The sequence below is a fragment of the Erythrolamprus reginae genome, chromosome 2 (assembly GCF_031021105.1).
Source record: "Erythrolamprus reginae isolate rEryReg1 chromosome 2, rEryReg1.hap1, whole genome shotgun sequence".
Taxonomy (NCBI): domain Eukaryota; kingdom Metazoa; phylum Chordata; class Lepidosauria; order Squamata; family Dipsadidae; genus Erythrolamprus; species Erythrolamprus reginae.
The window spans coordinates 55249801-55266720 of NC_091951.1; the positions used below are offsets into that span (position 1 = coordinate 55249801).

At 39.3% G+C, this 16920-nt stretch overlaps 1 protein-coding gene across 14 annotated transcripts in view; it reads right to left on the reverse strand.

Moving 5' to 3' along the window:
- The window catches only part of MAGI1 (membrane associated guanylate kinase, WW and PDZ domain containing 1), a 655279-nt gene that overhangs the window by 140845 nt on the left and 497514 nt on the right, over positions 1-16920 (reverse strand). For 8 of the 14 annotated variants that reach the window (XM_070738168.1, XM_070738174.1, XM_070738173.1 and 5 more), the window contains one exon: positions 11709-11744. The exons of the other annotated variants lie outside the window; for them this stretch is intronic. In XM_070738168.1, coding sequence (XP_070594269.1) covers positions 11709-11744 — 36 coding nt within the window. The remainder of the gene's footprint in view (positions 1-11708; positions 11745-16920) is intronic. 14 annotated transcript variants of the gene reach the window in all.

Sequence of the window (16920 nt, forward strand, 5' to 3'; positions counted from 1 at the left end):
TTATGGATCCCTGGGTCTTATTTTGCTACTTAAGAGTAAAGAGCATGCAATTCTCATTCAGAAAGATAGCAAAGTTGTAGGAGTGCAAAGGATGCAGATTAAGAGCAACTTTCATGATCCTGGAGTTTTTGTGTAACCTTTGTAAAATATAAGAACCATGTTACCAATTACACTAAGGATTCTGATATCGCTATAGAAATTCTGTTAAAATATTTAAACAATACGGTGTTGTCCAAAAAGATAAACAAGGAATAAAGAGCACATTAAAAATAAAGTCAGAATTAACATATAATTAGTGATGGGCGAACCGAACCCGCACAATTCAGGTGCATACCGAATTTTGCGGTGTTCGCTATGCCGAACACGAACATGAAATTTTTTCCAACTTCAGGCAAAGTTCGGGGTTGTGTTCGGAGCTTTGACGTCACCGGCAGGTTGCTAAGGACGCCAAGGTGATCACTTCCTGGATTCCATGGAATCCAGGAAGTGATCACCTTGGCGTCCTTAGCAACCTGCCGGTGACGTCAAAGCTCTGCCCCCGGAATCTCTCTGTGAGGGATTCCCTGTTCGGATTTGGGTTCGGTTTGGGTTCGGCCGAATTTTGCGTAAAGTTCATCCGAACTTGCCGAACCCGAACACCGTTGGGTTCGCCCATCACTACATATAATGATTTGGTGACTCACTGAAGAGGACAAATGACTCCCAAAAGTCTTTGGTGTGTTTCTCTCGAAACTCTTCTAACAGTTGAATACAATTTTCAATTTTTAATGTAGAGGAAGGAGAACATGATAGAATCTTCAGCAATTAATTTACATTACATGCAATGAAATTTAAATGAAACCACATCAAAATTTGTCTGGAGTGCTGGGACTGCAAATCCCATGATTCTCAGCCACGATGACCCAAAATATCTGGAGGCCACCTGGTTGAAGAAGGCTCCAGGATCTAGTTGATGAGGTCTGACTTGTAACAAGTGCCTGTTAGCTACCAAGGCATTTCATATTTCTATCACAACTGAAATGACTTAGAATCCCAGAGCTGACAGCGCAAATCTCTGCACACACCGTCATTTTATCATGTTACAAAACTTGTCACTGAATCATTATCCTTTAATCACACCACAAAGTAATCTTCACTCTTAAAACAACTGCAGGGGGAAATGAGTGCGGCAATAAGAGGAGGATCACTGAGGGAAAGTAAAGAGCTCCGTGCCTGAAGATTTACTAACAGAAAGAGTAAATATTTCTATAAACATAGGTTAGTCTACAGAGAGAAAGTGTGGGAACGTGCATCTGAATTCACCTTTTTAATCCCGCTCTTTTGTTTTCTTGATTAATGAAAAATTCTCTGCAAATCCTTGTGAGAAATGCTATTTGAATATTACATTGTCACAGGTGTTGCAGCTGCGCTCACCTGTGCTCTGTCTACAGATTTTAAATTAGGGATAAATGAATCAACAGGGCTTGTGTGCGTATATGAAAGAGAGAGAAGGGGGAAAGGAGAGAGGGAGGGAGGGAGGCAAAATTAATTTTAAAAAAAAAGATGGTTTCATATCTTCATCTCACTTAAAATTACCAGGAAGTAGAATTTTCCAGAAATGTCTATTCTTTCCAATGCAGTATCTATACTGTACCATAAGGCTTTATATTTCTCTATAATTGTGATTCTCAACTTTCTAATGCCGCAACCCCTTAATACAGTTCCTCATGTTGTGGTGACCCCCAACCATAAGTCTAACACAAATTCTCCCAACAGAGCTTTAAGCTAATTGGCAGGAAGGTCAGAGGGACAACCGCACTGTAAACACCTGATTGGTCGGATTGTAAAAATATGTTCCAAGGTGCCAGAATAAAAGCTTTACTTCCTAACACCATGGGAAATTTGTCTTTTCCCATGGTCTTAGGCGACCCCTGTGAAATGATCGTTCAACTCCCAAAGGGGTCCTGAGCCCCAGGTTGAGAACCACCGCTCTCTAGGCACACTAATAAGAAAGAACCCCAAAAACATTCTAGGCCCATATTACTGTTTTTTCTCAAAAATAAGACTCTGTCTTGAAATAAACACTTGGCCTTACTGCCATGCACTCAAAAGCCCGATTGGGCTTATTATCAGGGGATGCCTTATTTTGGGGGAGGCAGGATACATGAGATTGCATAAAGAGAATTAGATGAGGGATTCTTGCCTTTCAAATAAATCTATCTCCATCTCTCTGTCTCTCTATCCATCTATCTACACCTCAGGTCTCCAAACCTGGCGACTTTAAGACGTGTGGACTTCAATTCCCAGAATTCTACAGCCAGCTAGGCTCACTGGAGAATTCTGGGAGTTGAAGTCTACAAAGCTTAAAGTTGCCAAGTTTGGGGACCCCTGATCTACACACACGAGAACATGCACTCATACACAGATAACAGGACATGATACGCAAGGGAAATTGAACTAGACTCTTAAGTATACTGGTTTTCAATGACCAGATGGGTAACTGAGCAGCAATCAATTGCCCTGTTGGAATTTTGATATGGTATAATACAAGGACAAATTATGCTTTTCTTTTCCTCTGAACTGAAATTATCAGCATAAAGCTTAGAATAAGCTCCCAAACAGGAGATAGTTTATTAGCTGTGTAGTGATGCATGTAACAGGTGGGCTGGAAGGCAAATGACAAAAAACGAAGTTTTGTCACTGCATGTCAAACTATGCTTTTTAATTTTTTTTTTACATAGTTCAGGATGCCAGATGTGGGTGGAGCATCTGTTGCTTGGTAGCCTATCATGTTGCTTGTTTCTTCATTTTGGCAAATCATTGTATTTTGCAAGTGTACTTTTGACATTTAAATGTATCAGTGTGTGAAATGGAGGGGCAGGAACGTATCCTAACATACTCAACCTCAGGATAAAGATGATCAGAGATCATCTATCAGATCATTCTATTCTATTCTATTCTATTCTATTCTATTTTTTTATTAGAATAACAGAAATGGAAGTTGCCTTGGAGGTCTTCTAGTCCAACCTTCTGCTTAGGCAGGAAACCCTACACCAGGGGTCTCCAAACTTTTTACACAGGGGGCCAGTTCACTGTCCCTCGGACTGGTGGAGGGCCGGACTATGAAAAAAAAACTATGAACAAATCCCTATGCAAACTGCACATACCTTGTTTTAAAGTAAAAAACAAAATGGGAACGTACTATTTAGAGGGGGGAGAAGATCTGAAATTTATATAAGTTTATGTTTTGTTTTTAATTTTCTTTTGTCAACATCTGATTGGCTATACAAGGTTTTCTTGGCTTATGAAAAATGTATAAAGAAAGAAGGAAGCACTTTGGCATAATGGTTAATAAGTTAGAAATATAATTGGTGTTGCACTTTTTGAAGGAACATTAAGGAGGGAATTTAATTAAAAGAAAATGAATGTAACTGGATGACAAAATTAGAAAAAAAACCCTTTTGCAACTTTTTTGATTATTGATATTAGTTACTAACAAAATACCGCATTTTATTCATTGAAAATTAGATGGTACACTGTGTTGTTTGAATGTATGTTTAGAGAAAAATTAAAAAAAATTACCCCCCCCAAAACAGTCCTTCCTTCCTCTGTCCCTCCATTCATTTCATTCTTCATTCCTTCTTTCCTTCCCTCCTTCATTCCTCTGCACTTCTCCTTCCCTCCCGCTCTTTCCCTTTTCTTTCTTTCTTTCTCTCTCTCTCTTTCCCCTGTGCTCTTGTCACTCACTGGCGGGCCGGATAAATGGCCTCAGTGGGCCGCATATGGCCCACACCATTTCAGACTAATTGTTATCCAATCTCTTCTTAAAATCTTCCAGTGTTGGAGCATCTACAACTTCTGGAGGCAAGTTGTTCCACTGATTAATTGTTCTGTCAGGAAATTTCTCCTTAGTTCTAGGTTGCTTCTGTCCTTGATTAGTTTCCACCCATTGCTTCTTGTCCTGCCCTCGGGTGTCTTGGAGAATAATTTGATTCCCTCTTCTTTGTGGCAACAACCCCTGAGATATCGGAACACTGCTATCATGTCTCCCCTAGTCCTCCTTTTCATAAGACTACACAGACCTCATTCCAGCAACCATTCTTTATATGTTTTAGCCTCCAGTCCCTTAATTCATCAGGAAATACACAGTAGTTAACAACTCAATCCTTGGCGTAACCAAGGAGGTGGGGGAAGTAGCAGAGTTCAGGTAAGTACCATGGTATATAAGATAAAACCTTGCTGTTTATAGAATCAGACACTTGCACATAAATCTCTGGGTTTTTTTCAATGTGCTAGCTGCAGGCTCCAACTAGTGTGCCATAAGGACACAAACAGTTCCAGACTGAAAAGGAATTAATCCCTTATAAACACACATGGGCTAATTACTCAAAGTTTATATTGCAAACCCAGAACTGGCTAAAAATCAAGGAAAAATATTAAACAAGTTTTGCTCCACATGTTCCTTGTTTGCAAATAAAAAACAGGTTTCCTCCAATTTATCCCACCCACACGTTTTTCATGGCATCCATCTGAAGAGGGTTTTTTGGATTTCCTGAGATATGAAGAAAGGAAATGTGGGGCTAATTGGCAATGGGTGTGATGAGAAAATATTTGGCAACAGAGGGTTTTTTTAAAAAAAATTTGGCCTTTTCTCAAGTCTTACATCAATGTGGATTCTCTGAGGATAAGAGTCTTAGAAAATGAAACAAACTAACTCAGGATAAAACTTGTATCTCCAGCCGAAAATCCCTATCAATATGATATTTATTCATTCATTCATTCATTCATTCATTCATTCATTCATTCATTCATTCATTCATTCATTCATTTACTTATTTATTTGATTGATTGTTTGTTTGATTGATTGATTGATTTGGAAGGGACCTTGTAGGTCATCTAGTCCAACCCCTCGCTCAAGCAGGAGTCCCTACACCATTTTTAAAATTTGTTTAGGAAAGAAATTCCAAGCATGATCCACTTCTATTTAGCTTTTTGAAAAGTTATGACAGACACAGGATTCCCATCTCTCTCTCCCCCACCCCACTTTATATGATTTATTTCCAATATTCCACTTGGCTGTAAAGAATAAAAAGATCTTGTGTGGGCCTGCGAACTGTGCAATAGGTTTCATTAATTAATTAGGATGTGAGGATGGAGGGCGGAAGAAGGTATTTCCCCCATCCGCTATGAACACACCCCAAAGCCAGTTTGGGGTAGTAATTTAAGGCAGCATCAGGCACAAAGCCGGTGGGGTGACTTTGGACTACTCTCTCTCAGTCCCAGGAAGAAAACAGTGGCAAACTACAGTATTTCCAAGAATTTGCCAAAAAAGCTGCAGGGACTTTTCTAGACTGTACACTAGGAGTTAAGAGAGACCACACATATTTTTTTTCAAAAATAATAATAATAATACAATTAAGGTTAAGTAACTTCCCATTCTTCTTGGCCTTACATTCTTTGCAGAATATTTCTGTATTCCACACTTAAGGCAGGAATCTAGACAGATAATAATGTGTGCTAATTGAAGAAAGTGTGCACTTGGATGAACACACCAGGCTGTCGATAAAGTGCTTTAAGAATAGGAAAACTAATTTACTTACTTACTTACTTACTTACTTACTTATTTACTTACTTACTTACTTGACTTACTTTCTTGCTTGCTTATTTACTTACTTACTTACTTTCTTGCTTACTTACTTACTTACTTGCTTGCTTACTTACTTGCTTACTTATTTACTTACTTACTTACTTTCTTGCTTACTTACTTACTTACTTGCTTACTTACTTAACTTACTTTCTTGCTTGCTTATTTACTTACTTACTTACTTACTTTCTTGCTTACTTACTTGCTTGCTTATTTACTTACTTACTTATTTACTTACTTACTTTCTTGCTTACTTATTTACTTACTTACTTACTTGCTTACTTACTTAACTTACTTTCTTGCTTGCTTATTTACTTACTTACTTACTTACTTTCTTGCTTACTTATTTACTTACTTACTTACCTACTTGGTTACTTACTTACTTAACTTACTTTCTTGCTTGCTTATTTACTTACTTACTTACTTTCTTGCTTGCTTACTTACTTACTTACTTACTTGCTTACTTATTTACTTACTTACTTTCTTGCTTACTTACTTACTTTTTTGCTTACTTATTTACTTACTTACTTATTTACTTACTTACTTTCTTGCTTACTTACTTACTTTCTTAACTTACTTTCTTGCTTGCTTATTTACTTACTTACTTAACTTACTTTCTTGCTTGCTTATTTACTTACTTACTTACTTATTTACTTACTTACTTACTTTCTTGCTTACTTACTTGCTTACTTATTTACTTACTTTCTTGCTTACTTACTTACTTACTTTCTTGCTTACTTATTTACTTACTTACTTACTTATTTACTTACTTACTTACTTACTTACTTAACTTACTTACTTAACTTACTTTCTTGCCGGCTTGCTTATTTATTTACTTACTTACTTACTTACTTACTTACTTACTTACTTACTTACTTACTTACTTACCTTACTTTCTTGCTTGCTTATTTACTTACTTACTTACTTATTTACTTGGAATTCTAAGCCGCACTTCTCGTGAGAATTCAGGGAGGCTTACAAGATAAAATTGATACAAAATACAACATTTGATGCAAAATACAAGCATAAAATGTGTCATAAGAGTGTGTTTTCTTTTTTTAATAACTTTTTATGGTTTTTTTTAGTTTGCTATGTTTTAACCTTAGTTAACTGTTCGACTTATTTACTGTTTTGCATTTATTCTTATTGCACTTATACCACTGTTGTAAGCTGCCCTGAGTCCTTCGGGATTGGGCGGCATAGAAGTCGAATGACTGAATGACTGAGTGACTGAGTGAATGAATGAATAAATAAAATCTTAAAATCTCTAAATCTTAAACCCGCCATTTAAAAACATGTTAACCAAATTCATCCTAATCAGGCATACTAAAGCCCGGAGCAGAATGTCAGCCCTCAACGTCCCCCGGCCTGCCAGCAAAGGTGTGTTTTTAAAACCTTTTGAAAGGGCAGGAGGGTGGGGGCAGTGCGAATCTCGGGGGGGGGGGGAAGTTGATTCCAAAGGACTGGAGCTGCCACAGAGAAGGCCCTTCCTCTAGGCCCCGCCAGGCGACATGGCTTGGATGACGACTCTGTGGGATCTGACTGGCCACTGGGATACATGAGGCAGGAGACAGTCCCAGAAGTAATCTGATCGTAAGGCATGTAATTTTAAGAACTGCGGCCAAATTCTCTGGAAGAATTATCAAGTAGATCATCCTAAGCGACCAAATGCTCCTGGAGGCTTACCTAACTGTAACCCACTTTTGCCAAATAGATCCCAACTCTTATTTCATTCCTTTTACTTCTGGTTTTCTTTGTGGTGCTATTTTTATAATACCTCAGGGTCCAGTGTCCTCCAGAGGAACTGTAAGAGTTACTTCAATCAATGAATGTTGAAGGTTCTACAGCTGCCCAATCATTAAAACCAAGTGCAAGAAATCAAAGCTCTATGCCCCTGATGGTGAAACCTATGGCACATGTGCCCCAGGTGGCATGCGGAGCTCTCTCTGCAGGTGCGCGAGCCATTGACCAGTTCAGCTTCACTGCGCATATGCGTGTGCCTCCCGCCAGCCAGCTGGTTTTTGGGTCAGACATGCACATGCTTTGCCCTCACTTTCTGTGGCCTGTGCCTTCCCATATCTGTGGAGATTCCATCCCAGCATTGTTTGGGCATGCAAGGCTTTCTTTCTTTCTCTCCTTCCTTCCTTTTTTCTTTCTTTCTTTCTCTCTCTCCTTCCTTCCTTCCTTTCTCTCTCCTTCCTTCCTTTATTTTTTCTTTCCTTCTTTCTTTCTTTACTTTCTTTATTCACTCACTCACTCACTCACTCACTCATTCAATTTTTATGCCACTCTTCTCCTTAGACTCAGGGCGGCTTACAACATGTTAACAATAGCACTTTTTAACAAAGCCATCATATTGGCCCCACAACCTGGGTCCTCATTTTACCCACCTTGGAAGGATGGAAGGCTGAGTCACACTTGAGCCGGTGATGAGATTTGAACCACTGACCTTCAGATCTACAGTCAGCTTCAGTGGCCTGCAGTACAGCACTCAACCTGTTGCGCCACCCTAGCTCTTTCCCCCCCATCTCAACTCCGTTTGAGGAAGGGAAGCTTTCCCCACTCCCCAGCTCCATTTGGGGAAAGGAGGCTTAACCCCCCAGCTCCATTTGGGGAAAGGAGACTTTCGCCCCTCCCACCTCTGTTTGGGGAAAGGAAGCTTCTCCCCCGCCAGCTACTTGGGGATGGGAGTCTATCACCCCCTCCCAACGCTGGTTTTGGATGTGAAGCCAAATGCGGGGGACACAAGCATTTGCAGAAAGGGTGGGACGTGCGGGAGGGGCACTGAATTATGGGTGTGGGCACTCACACATGTGCAACAGTGCATGCATGCACACTTTCAGCACCCGAGGGGAAAAATGTTCGCCATCACTGTCCTTTGCAATGCACATTCTCTGGTTTTGCACAATGCAGTTGGTATTGATAATGTGCTCAGAAATGTTTTTTTTTTTTCAAAATATACAACTATTTAAATTTTAACTAAAAAAACCTATGAATAAAAGAGAAGGGTGGGGGAGAATCTTCACATAGCTATGATGGTGCAGTGGTTAAAATGCAGTACTGTAGGCTACTTCTCCTGGCTGCCAGCAGTTTGCAGTTCGAGTCTTACAGCCTCAAGGTTGACTCAGCCTTCCATCCTTCCGAGGTCAGTAAAATGAGGACCCAGATTGTTGGGGGCAATATGCTGACTCTGCAAACCGCTTAGGGAGGGCTGTAAAGCACTACGAAGCGGTATATAAGTCCAAGTGCTATTGCTAGCTGCAAATCTGTGAAAGTGTAACACTTTCAAGTCATATGCCATTCAGTCAAGATCGGGTCTTGCAAGCTTCCTGACCATAGGATGGCCATGAAATCATGATACAGGGTTTGAATTAAAAATCTTAGGTTATTGTTGTTTATTAGGAGCTTCTGTATAAAACCTAACACTAGGTACTCTGGAAACTGGCCACCGTTATCTCTGTTGTGGTTATTAAAGAGTTCGTGACAGCATGTAAGATAGGAGCATCAGCTTACTTAGTATGTTATATTTTTTATGTTATGTTTTTATAACTGTTTACTTATGCTAATAACAAAGCCTAAATCCCCTTTATTTATTGGTATGCTCATTATCTCTGGATCCAAAGGAGCTGATCATTGCCATGACACTTGGCAAAACACATAGAGTGGTACTTGACTGCTTCAAAACTCATCAAATTTGGTACTTGACACGAATTTGAGAATTTTATTTATTTATTTATTTATTTTATTTATTTTGTCCAATACACAATAATATACAATGAAGCTTATAGAGATATAGTAGAGGAGATATAGGAGAGACTATAAGACAGGGGATGGAAGGCACTCTAGTGCACTTATGTACTCCCTTTACTGACCTCTTAGGAATCTGGAGAGGTCAACCGTGGATAGTCTAAGGGTACTCGTATGTTGGTACCTGACGCACTGCGATAGGAAAAGGGGGACAGATACAAAGAATGGATAGAAAGTCAGCTGTGCCGGAAAGTCACTGAAAAAAGAAGAGGGGGATGGCCGTAGAGAGAAGACAGGAAGTCCCCCATGCTGGGAACATAGGAAAAGGGAAAGATTGGATGTCCTTCCCGCTTGAAACAAAGGATCATGGTCAGTGGTGAAATCTACTTATCTTTCCTACTGGTTCATGCTTACCCTGAGGTTGATTTCGCACATGTTTGCACTTTTACACCCTTGCAACGCACAAAATGCTTTGTGCATGAGCAGAGGGTTAAAACAGAAAATGGCGGTGTCTAGGCAGGTGGGTGGAGACTCATGTAGTGCTGCTACCAGTTCTCCGAACCACCGGGGCCCGCCACTACCAATATGCCCGAACTAGGCCAAACTGGTAGCATTTAACCCCAGATCCTGTGGCAAGTCAATGGTTTGTTTGGCACTCAAGATTTTTAGTACTCGCTGTGCCTCCAAGAACCAATTAATGAGAAGTACCGAAGTACCAATGTAGCAAAAAAACCTTTAATAATATGTAATTGTGAGAAAGAGAGAGCTATGAGCAGAATGGAAACAGGTACATTAGGAAGCATGTCACTATTTTTATACATTGAAAGGCAAGCTGGCAAACATAATTTTCTTTTGCAGCTAATTTGCTAAACTTTTTCTTTATTTTTCCCAGAACGACTGGAAGCACATAGTTTAATCTGCTCATCTTGCATCAAGTAAATTACACCTCCCATTCAAAAAGTAACTGATGCTTTTTGAATCCAACAGAAGAAATAAAATTCAATAATTGAGCTGCATCATTTTAGGGTTTCATGGTTATATAGCATCATGCCAGTTACATGTTTATTCTAAGTATGCCTAAAAATACTCAGCAACCAGAATTAGGATGGTAATTTAGCGGATCTCAAATGTCAGTTTCAAATTCTAGATATTTGCAAGCGCATTTATACTTTAAGCACTATTTAAGCCATATGGCAGCATATATTTCCTATAGGAAAAAAATAAATAAGAACTTTTTGTACCAAAATAGCATGGTCTTTGGATATAACCCAGAATCCTAACACTGCAGAATTTCACAAAGTTTGACTCAAAACTCAAGTTTCTAATTTAACATTAAAGTTAAACAGGTAGGAGCCAATAATTAGAATTATCACTCAGCCCATGGAAAAAGTCCTAATGCCCTATAGTCAGGGGTGGGCAGCAGGCAGGACAGGGTAGAACACAGTTCCACCGGAGGAAATGAAGATGCGTGCGCAACTACAGCTGATCAGCGGATGTCACTTCCTGGATTACCGTTCTCGACTCGGTTCTCTTTTTTTTCCCTTGCTGCTGCTGCTGCTGTGTCTGCACTCCTTGCTTTTTTCCTCTTTCCTCCTTCCTGGCCTCGGACGAGCTTCCCTCTCTCCTGCCTGGCTCCCCTCCAGCCTCACGTGGCCACCTCCCACCTGAGGTGCAAGCAGAAGGCATGGGTGGAAGCGGCACTAGCAGTATTTATGCTTCTGGCAGCACCTGTTTGCCTAGCGAGGGGGGGGGATCCAGGAAGGAGAGCACGGGAAATGTGAAGCAAATTGTCACTTCAGAGAGCGACACTGGTAAGGTTGTAAGTCAAGGACTTAACAGTTCACTTGAACGACGATGATTGTTCAAGCCACTCCCACCTGGTCACATGGCTGGCAAGCCACTCCTTCCCAGTCACATGACCATTAAGCCTCACCCACAAAATAAGCCACGCCCACAGTGGCAGTAAAATTTTTGGCTGCCCATTGCTGCCTATAGCTATATATATATATATATATATATATATATATATATGTGTGTGTGTGTGTGTGTGTGTGTGTGTGTGTGTGTGTGTGTGTGTGTGTGTCAAGCAGAAAAAGTTACAATAATGCCATGGGGGAAGAAGGAAAGAAGATATCCCCAAATAACAGGCATTTATTGACCTGAAAATGTTATTCCTATGCAAATGCTGTTTGGTGCAGAAGCCAAGCTACATGTTGTTATTGCTTCAAATTAAAAAAATAAAGGAAAAAAGTGATACAAAGGAAAAAAGAAAGATGTTAAGTGGTTAATAGTGCAGTCCAACCAATGGAGCCAAAAAAATGAGAGATGGATGGTTTACCTAGTTCACTGTCCAGTTCTTCCGTGTGTACCCCTTCTTCTCCAAAGGAAGAGCAGTGAGATAGGAAAAAAAAATCAAAAGAAACGTTCAGACACCAGCAGCAAGCAAGAAATTCCTTCCAGTATACAGCAGAACCAACACCAAGTTTCATACCAACTTAGCCCAAACCCATGCCACAACACTCTGGTTACTAGAAAGCATGTAGCTCTTGGCAACCATGCTAAAGATACATTTGGCGCTGCAAGAGATTTTTTTTTAAGAAAGCATGGATCTCCTCTTCAATCCCATAAAGGGTAGAAAAGACAACTTGCTTGACAATCAATGGACTGTACTGATCGAGGGCATTGGGCATGGCGAATTCTTGTGTGTTTGGAATTTCCATTCATTTCCGGGAATGGCGGAAAGGCTTAAGTGGTTGGAATTTCCATTCATTTCTGGGAATGGCGGAAAGGCTTAAGTGGTTTCCTGCATGTTGTTTTGTGACGATTCGTGAAAATATCCAAATCGGAGCTCTTCCTGTGCAAGGAACCAAAGTCTCGCCCTTGATGCAATTCAGCTGTTTCCAAATCTGGTTTGATAAACTATTACAGGTAGTCCTCAACTTACAACAGTTCATTTAGTGACTGTTTGAAGTTACAAGAGCACTGGAAAAAAATGAGTTGTTTGTTTGTTTATTTAGTTGAATTTATATGCCGCCCAACTCCCGAAGGATTATAGGTGGCTATATGACCAATTTTTCACACTTATAACCTTTGCAGCATCCCTACAATCATGTGATCGAAATTCAGATGCTGGACAATTGACTCATAGTTATGACCGTTGCTGTGTTCCCAAGGTCACATAATTCCCTTTTGCAACCTTCTCATAAGCAAAGCCAATGGGGAAGCCAGATTCACTTAACAACCGGGTAACCAACTTTATCACATTGCAATGATTCACTTAACAAACACTGGCAAGAAAGGCTGTAAAAAAGGCAAAACTCTCTCAACAAATTTCTCACTTAGCAACAGAAATTTTGGGCTCAATTCTGGTCGTAAGTCGAGGACTACCTGTACTTTCATTCCAGAATAATTTTTTAAGAAAAAAATCCTTGACCAATTTTAACTTCCTGTTAAATACAACCATTAATGGGAATGATTAATTATAACTCCTGTTTCAAATTCATTGGAATGAGTTGACATTTTATATAATGCATGCTTGCTAGTTGGTGTCATCTTATTTTTAGCCAAAGTACATAGCTTCAAAATGGACTAATTGAATGAATTTCAAATAAAATGTCTTTTATTCTATTCTAAAAAAACCACTTTCATATGAAAGTGCTTGCAAAGAACGCATTCTATTTAAAAACACCACTAAAGCGTAGAATTTTTATGATGGCATGAATGAGAGAGTGTGTTGGGTTTTTTTTTTAAGAAATAAAACTGTAATCAGCAAATGAGAAATGATAAAACTTGCAAGCAAATTATAGGACAGGCATGGATTCATTTGAGCACATCAGTCATGTCTTCTAAAAAGATGTACCAAACACAAGACTTCTCAGCATCAAAACACCAAAATAAAGTCACATTCCCAACTAGATTAATTTATAATTGTAAATAATCTGTCATATCAGTCACAGTGCAAACAGTATTGAGTTGAAGTATTTTTTCTTCTAATAAGTATAATAAAGTTTTCTCCATTTCAGATGGAGCATGCTATGATTCAGGTAGTAGACACCACTTTTAATGTACAAGAAACCGGAATCCATACAAGGCAATTTTATTGGTAGCAAGAACGGGAAACATTTACAAAACCATTTGAACCAAAGGTTCTTTTGAAAAGGCAGCTCGACTGAAGAAGCTCCTTGGATGAAAAACGAAATATTTTCAGGGGAAACTCCCCCCCCCAAAAAACCCCACCCCTAGTTGCCTTTTGAAAAGTATATTTGGGACAACCATAAACTGGATGATTTGAGAATCTCCAAAGCCATTTTGGAGCTGAAGCAAAATCATGTATCTGCTCAGGGTTGTGCAATACTCAAGATCAAAAATGCTAACCAATCCCTGCTGGCATGGTCAACAGCGAGGCATGTTAGAACTATCCTTCAGATACATCTGGATGGCTGGATGCTGATTATACAGGACTCAATGAGTCAACAGGTCTAACTAGGAGCCTTGGTGGTGCAGTGGTTAGAGTGCAGTACTGCAAGCTACTTCTGCTGATCACCGGCTGCCAGCAGTTTGGCAGATCGAATCTCAGTAGGCTCAAGGCATTCCTTCCTTTCCAGTTCGGTAAAATGAGGACCCAGATTGTTGGGGACAATATGCTTACTCTGTAAACCGCTTAGGGAGGGTTGTAAAGCACTACGAAGCGGTATATAAGTCCAAGTGCTATTGCTAGCTGCAAACCTGTGAAAGTCTAACACTTTCAGCTTAGAGAGGCTAGCGCTATATAAATCTAAATGCTACCGCTAAGGCTAACTAAGATTTGTAACACTTCCTGAAATAAAGACCACCCAATTCCTTGAACATTATGTCTCAGAACTTCAAAAGCACTTGTTTTTCTCAATCCACTCACTTTTCAAGTGGTTGACGTGTTTTTAGTATGATTGTCTATCAAAAAGTTTTTGTCTACCCCTGCAGCCTTATGTATGTTATGTATGTATGTAAAAAAATCTTTGGTTTTTCATGTCAATTCAATTTATGTTTAAAGAAGGAAATGACGTCTATCTTTTTAACATCATCAGTGATGTTTACCTCTCTCTAATTTGTTGCTTGAATTTCTGTTTGTCCATATCTACCATTCCTAATTCTATAGTCTAAGAAAATCTTTTGAGACATAGAGAATCCTTCATGGTGTTACATTAGCAAATATTTCTGCAACCTTTATATGTGTCGAATAAGCTCATATTTGCATGTCCAAAAGAGAACTTTGAAAATGCTTCATTTTAAATGAATTGGACTTAGCCTTTTTGGAAATACTTTCAAATGACATATATTCTGCTTGCAAAAAAAAAATGTTATGCTTTTATACATTTTCTTGTACTTTTTTCCTATTCTCAATGCATGCCTAAGAAATTAAGGTAGTTTGGTTTCTTAAAGTGGACCCTAGCTCCCTTCCTTCGGTGTTTCAGAAAGTCAAAAATTAAACCTTTGTCAATATAACATTGCAAAAAAAAAAAAAGAATATATATTGCAAAATATATTACTGCAGAAAAGGAAAAACCAGATACACATTTGCCTTCAGTAAAGTTAATAAAGCGATTTTGGCTCCAAATGCATATGGTAATAAAATACATGATTTCATAGCTCTAATGTCTAGTTTTGTTTTACCCAGAGTGATTCTGAAACTATACCTACTATAATTATGATTCCACTAGTTTTTTTTAAAAAATCTAAGAGGACCAATGATAATAATAAGTAAAATACTACCTAGCTTGGAAATCTAGTTTTATCCTTTAATCCTAAAATAATTGTGACCATCTTCCTGATTTTCTTGCCAAGACCCTGTAACTGTAATTAGATGTTCCAACTAATGAGTTGAGATCATGTTGATGGACGTTAAATGCATGGTTATTTGGGGCCAAGGCCTTATTCACCAGTCTCTCTAGAGAGTCATTGAGTGTGTGCCTTGTGCTCTTTTAAATATGATAATCTTGTTTTCTTAACTTTTTTTACTAATGTTAAAATGTGCACTAATGATTTTGCTATTGTTTTCCTTTCGTTTATGAACAGCTAGTCCTTGACCTATAACTTAATTGACCCCAGAATTACAGTCATAATTACACTGTGGTCATTAAGAGGGTCACCATGTAACTGGATCAGATTTTTCTGCATTTTTGTGGTGGTTGTTAAGCAAATTCTGTGGTCATGAACCAAATCTCATTTTTCCCAATGGGCGTTTTATTTTATTTCATTTTGGCAGAAACTGGAAGTAAATGCCTGAAATGGAAAAAAAAAGATGATTGCAGTCATATGACTGTCGGAGGCTGCAAACAGCTGTAAAGGTAATTTGGTTGCCAAGACGCCCCCTCCCAAAAAATGAAAAGAAGATGATGTGACTGTGGGAGAGAAAGTGGCAACGTAAGTTTGATCATAAGCAGCTTTTGGGGGAGTGGTCTGTCATAACTTTGAATGTTCTCTAAGTAACTAAAGTGTTCGGAAACTTCAGATCGTGCAGAATGCAGCTGCGAGAGCAATCATGGAATTCCCTAGGTATGCCCATGTTTCACCAACACTCTGCAGTCTGTATTGGTTGCCGATCAATTTCTGGTCACAATTCAAAGTGTTGGTTATGACCTATAAAGCCCTTCATGGCATCGGGCCAGAATATCTCTGGGACCGCCTTCTGCCGCACGAATCCCAGCGACCGATTAGGTCCCACAGAGTTGGCCTTTTCCGGGTCCCGTCGACTAAATAATGTCATCTGCCGGGTCCCAGGGGAAGAGCCTTCTCTGTGGCGGCCCCCACTCTCTGGAACCAGCTCCCCCCGGAGATTAGAACTGCCCCTACCCTCCTTGCCTTCCGTAAACTCCTTAAAACTCACCTCTGCCGTCAGGCATGGGGGAATTGAGGCATCCCCCCCTCCCCCGGGCCTATACAATTTATGTATGGTATGTCCGTGTGTACGTCTAGTTTAATAATGGGGTTTTAAAATGTTTTTAAAATTTATTAGATTTGTTATGAATTGTTTTATTGTATGCTGTGAGCCGCCCCGAGTCTAGGGAGAGGGGCGGCATACAAATCTAATAAATAAATAAATAATAAATTAATTAATATCAAGAATGAACTGTACTATTTTTTTATTGCTACTATTGCTGGTAGTGGTTTTATCTTTATTGCTTACAAAATTGCTTTCAGGGTGGGCGTTTACTGGGTGCATGGCTTCATAATTCCTACAAAATATGAATATACTTCCTCCACTTCCCTGCCATCAAAAAAGAATTGTTTCCTATAAAGACACACCCAACCCAAGGCCTTTGTGTGCAGCTGCTAGGGATGTATGTTTGTCTCACTCCTTTTGCCTTGACCTACATCTGAGCTCCACTGAATATTTCTTTGGATAAAGATCAAGGACAGGAAAACAATCATATATATACTGTATATGGAATTCTCCGACTCCTCTAAGTTCTGTCATATGATCATACTGTTGAAACTTAGAACAAAATGAAAATGGCAGTGAGAACAGTAAAAATTCCACCTGTGTTCCTTCTCTTATGTCATTATGTCATCAA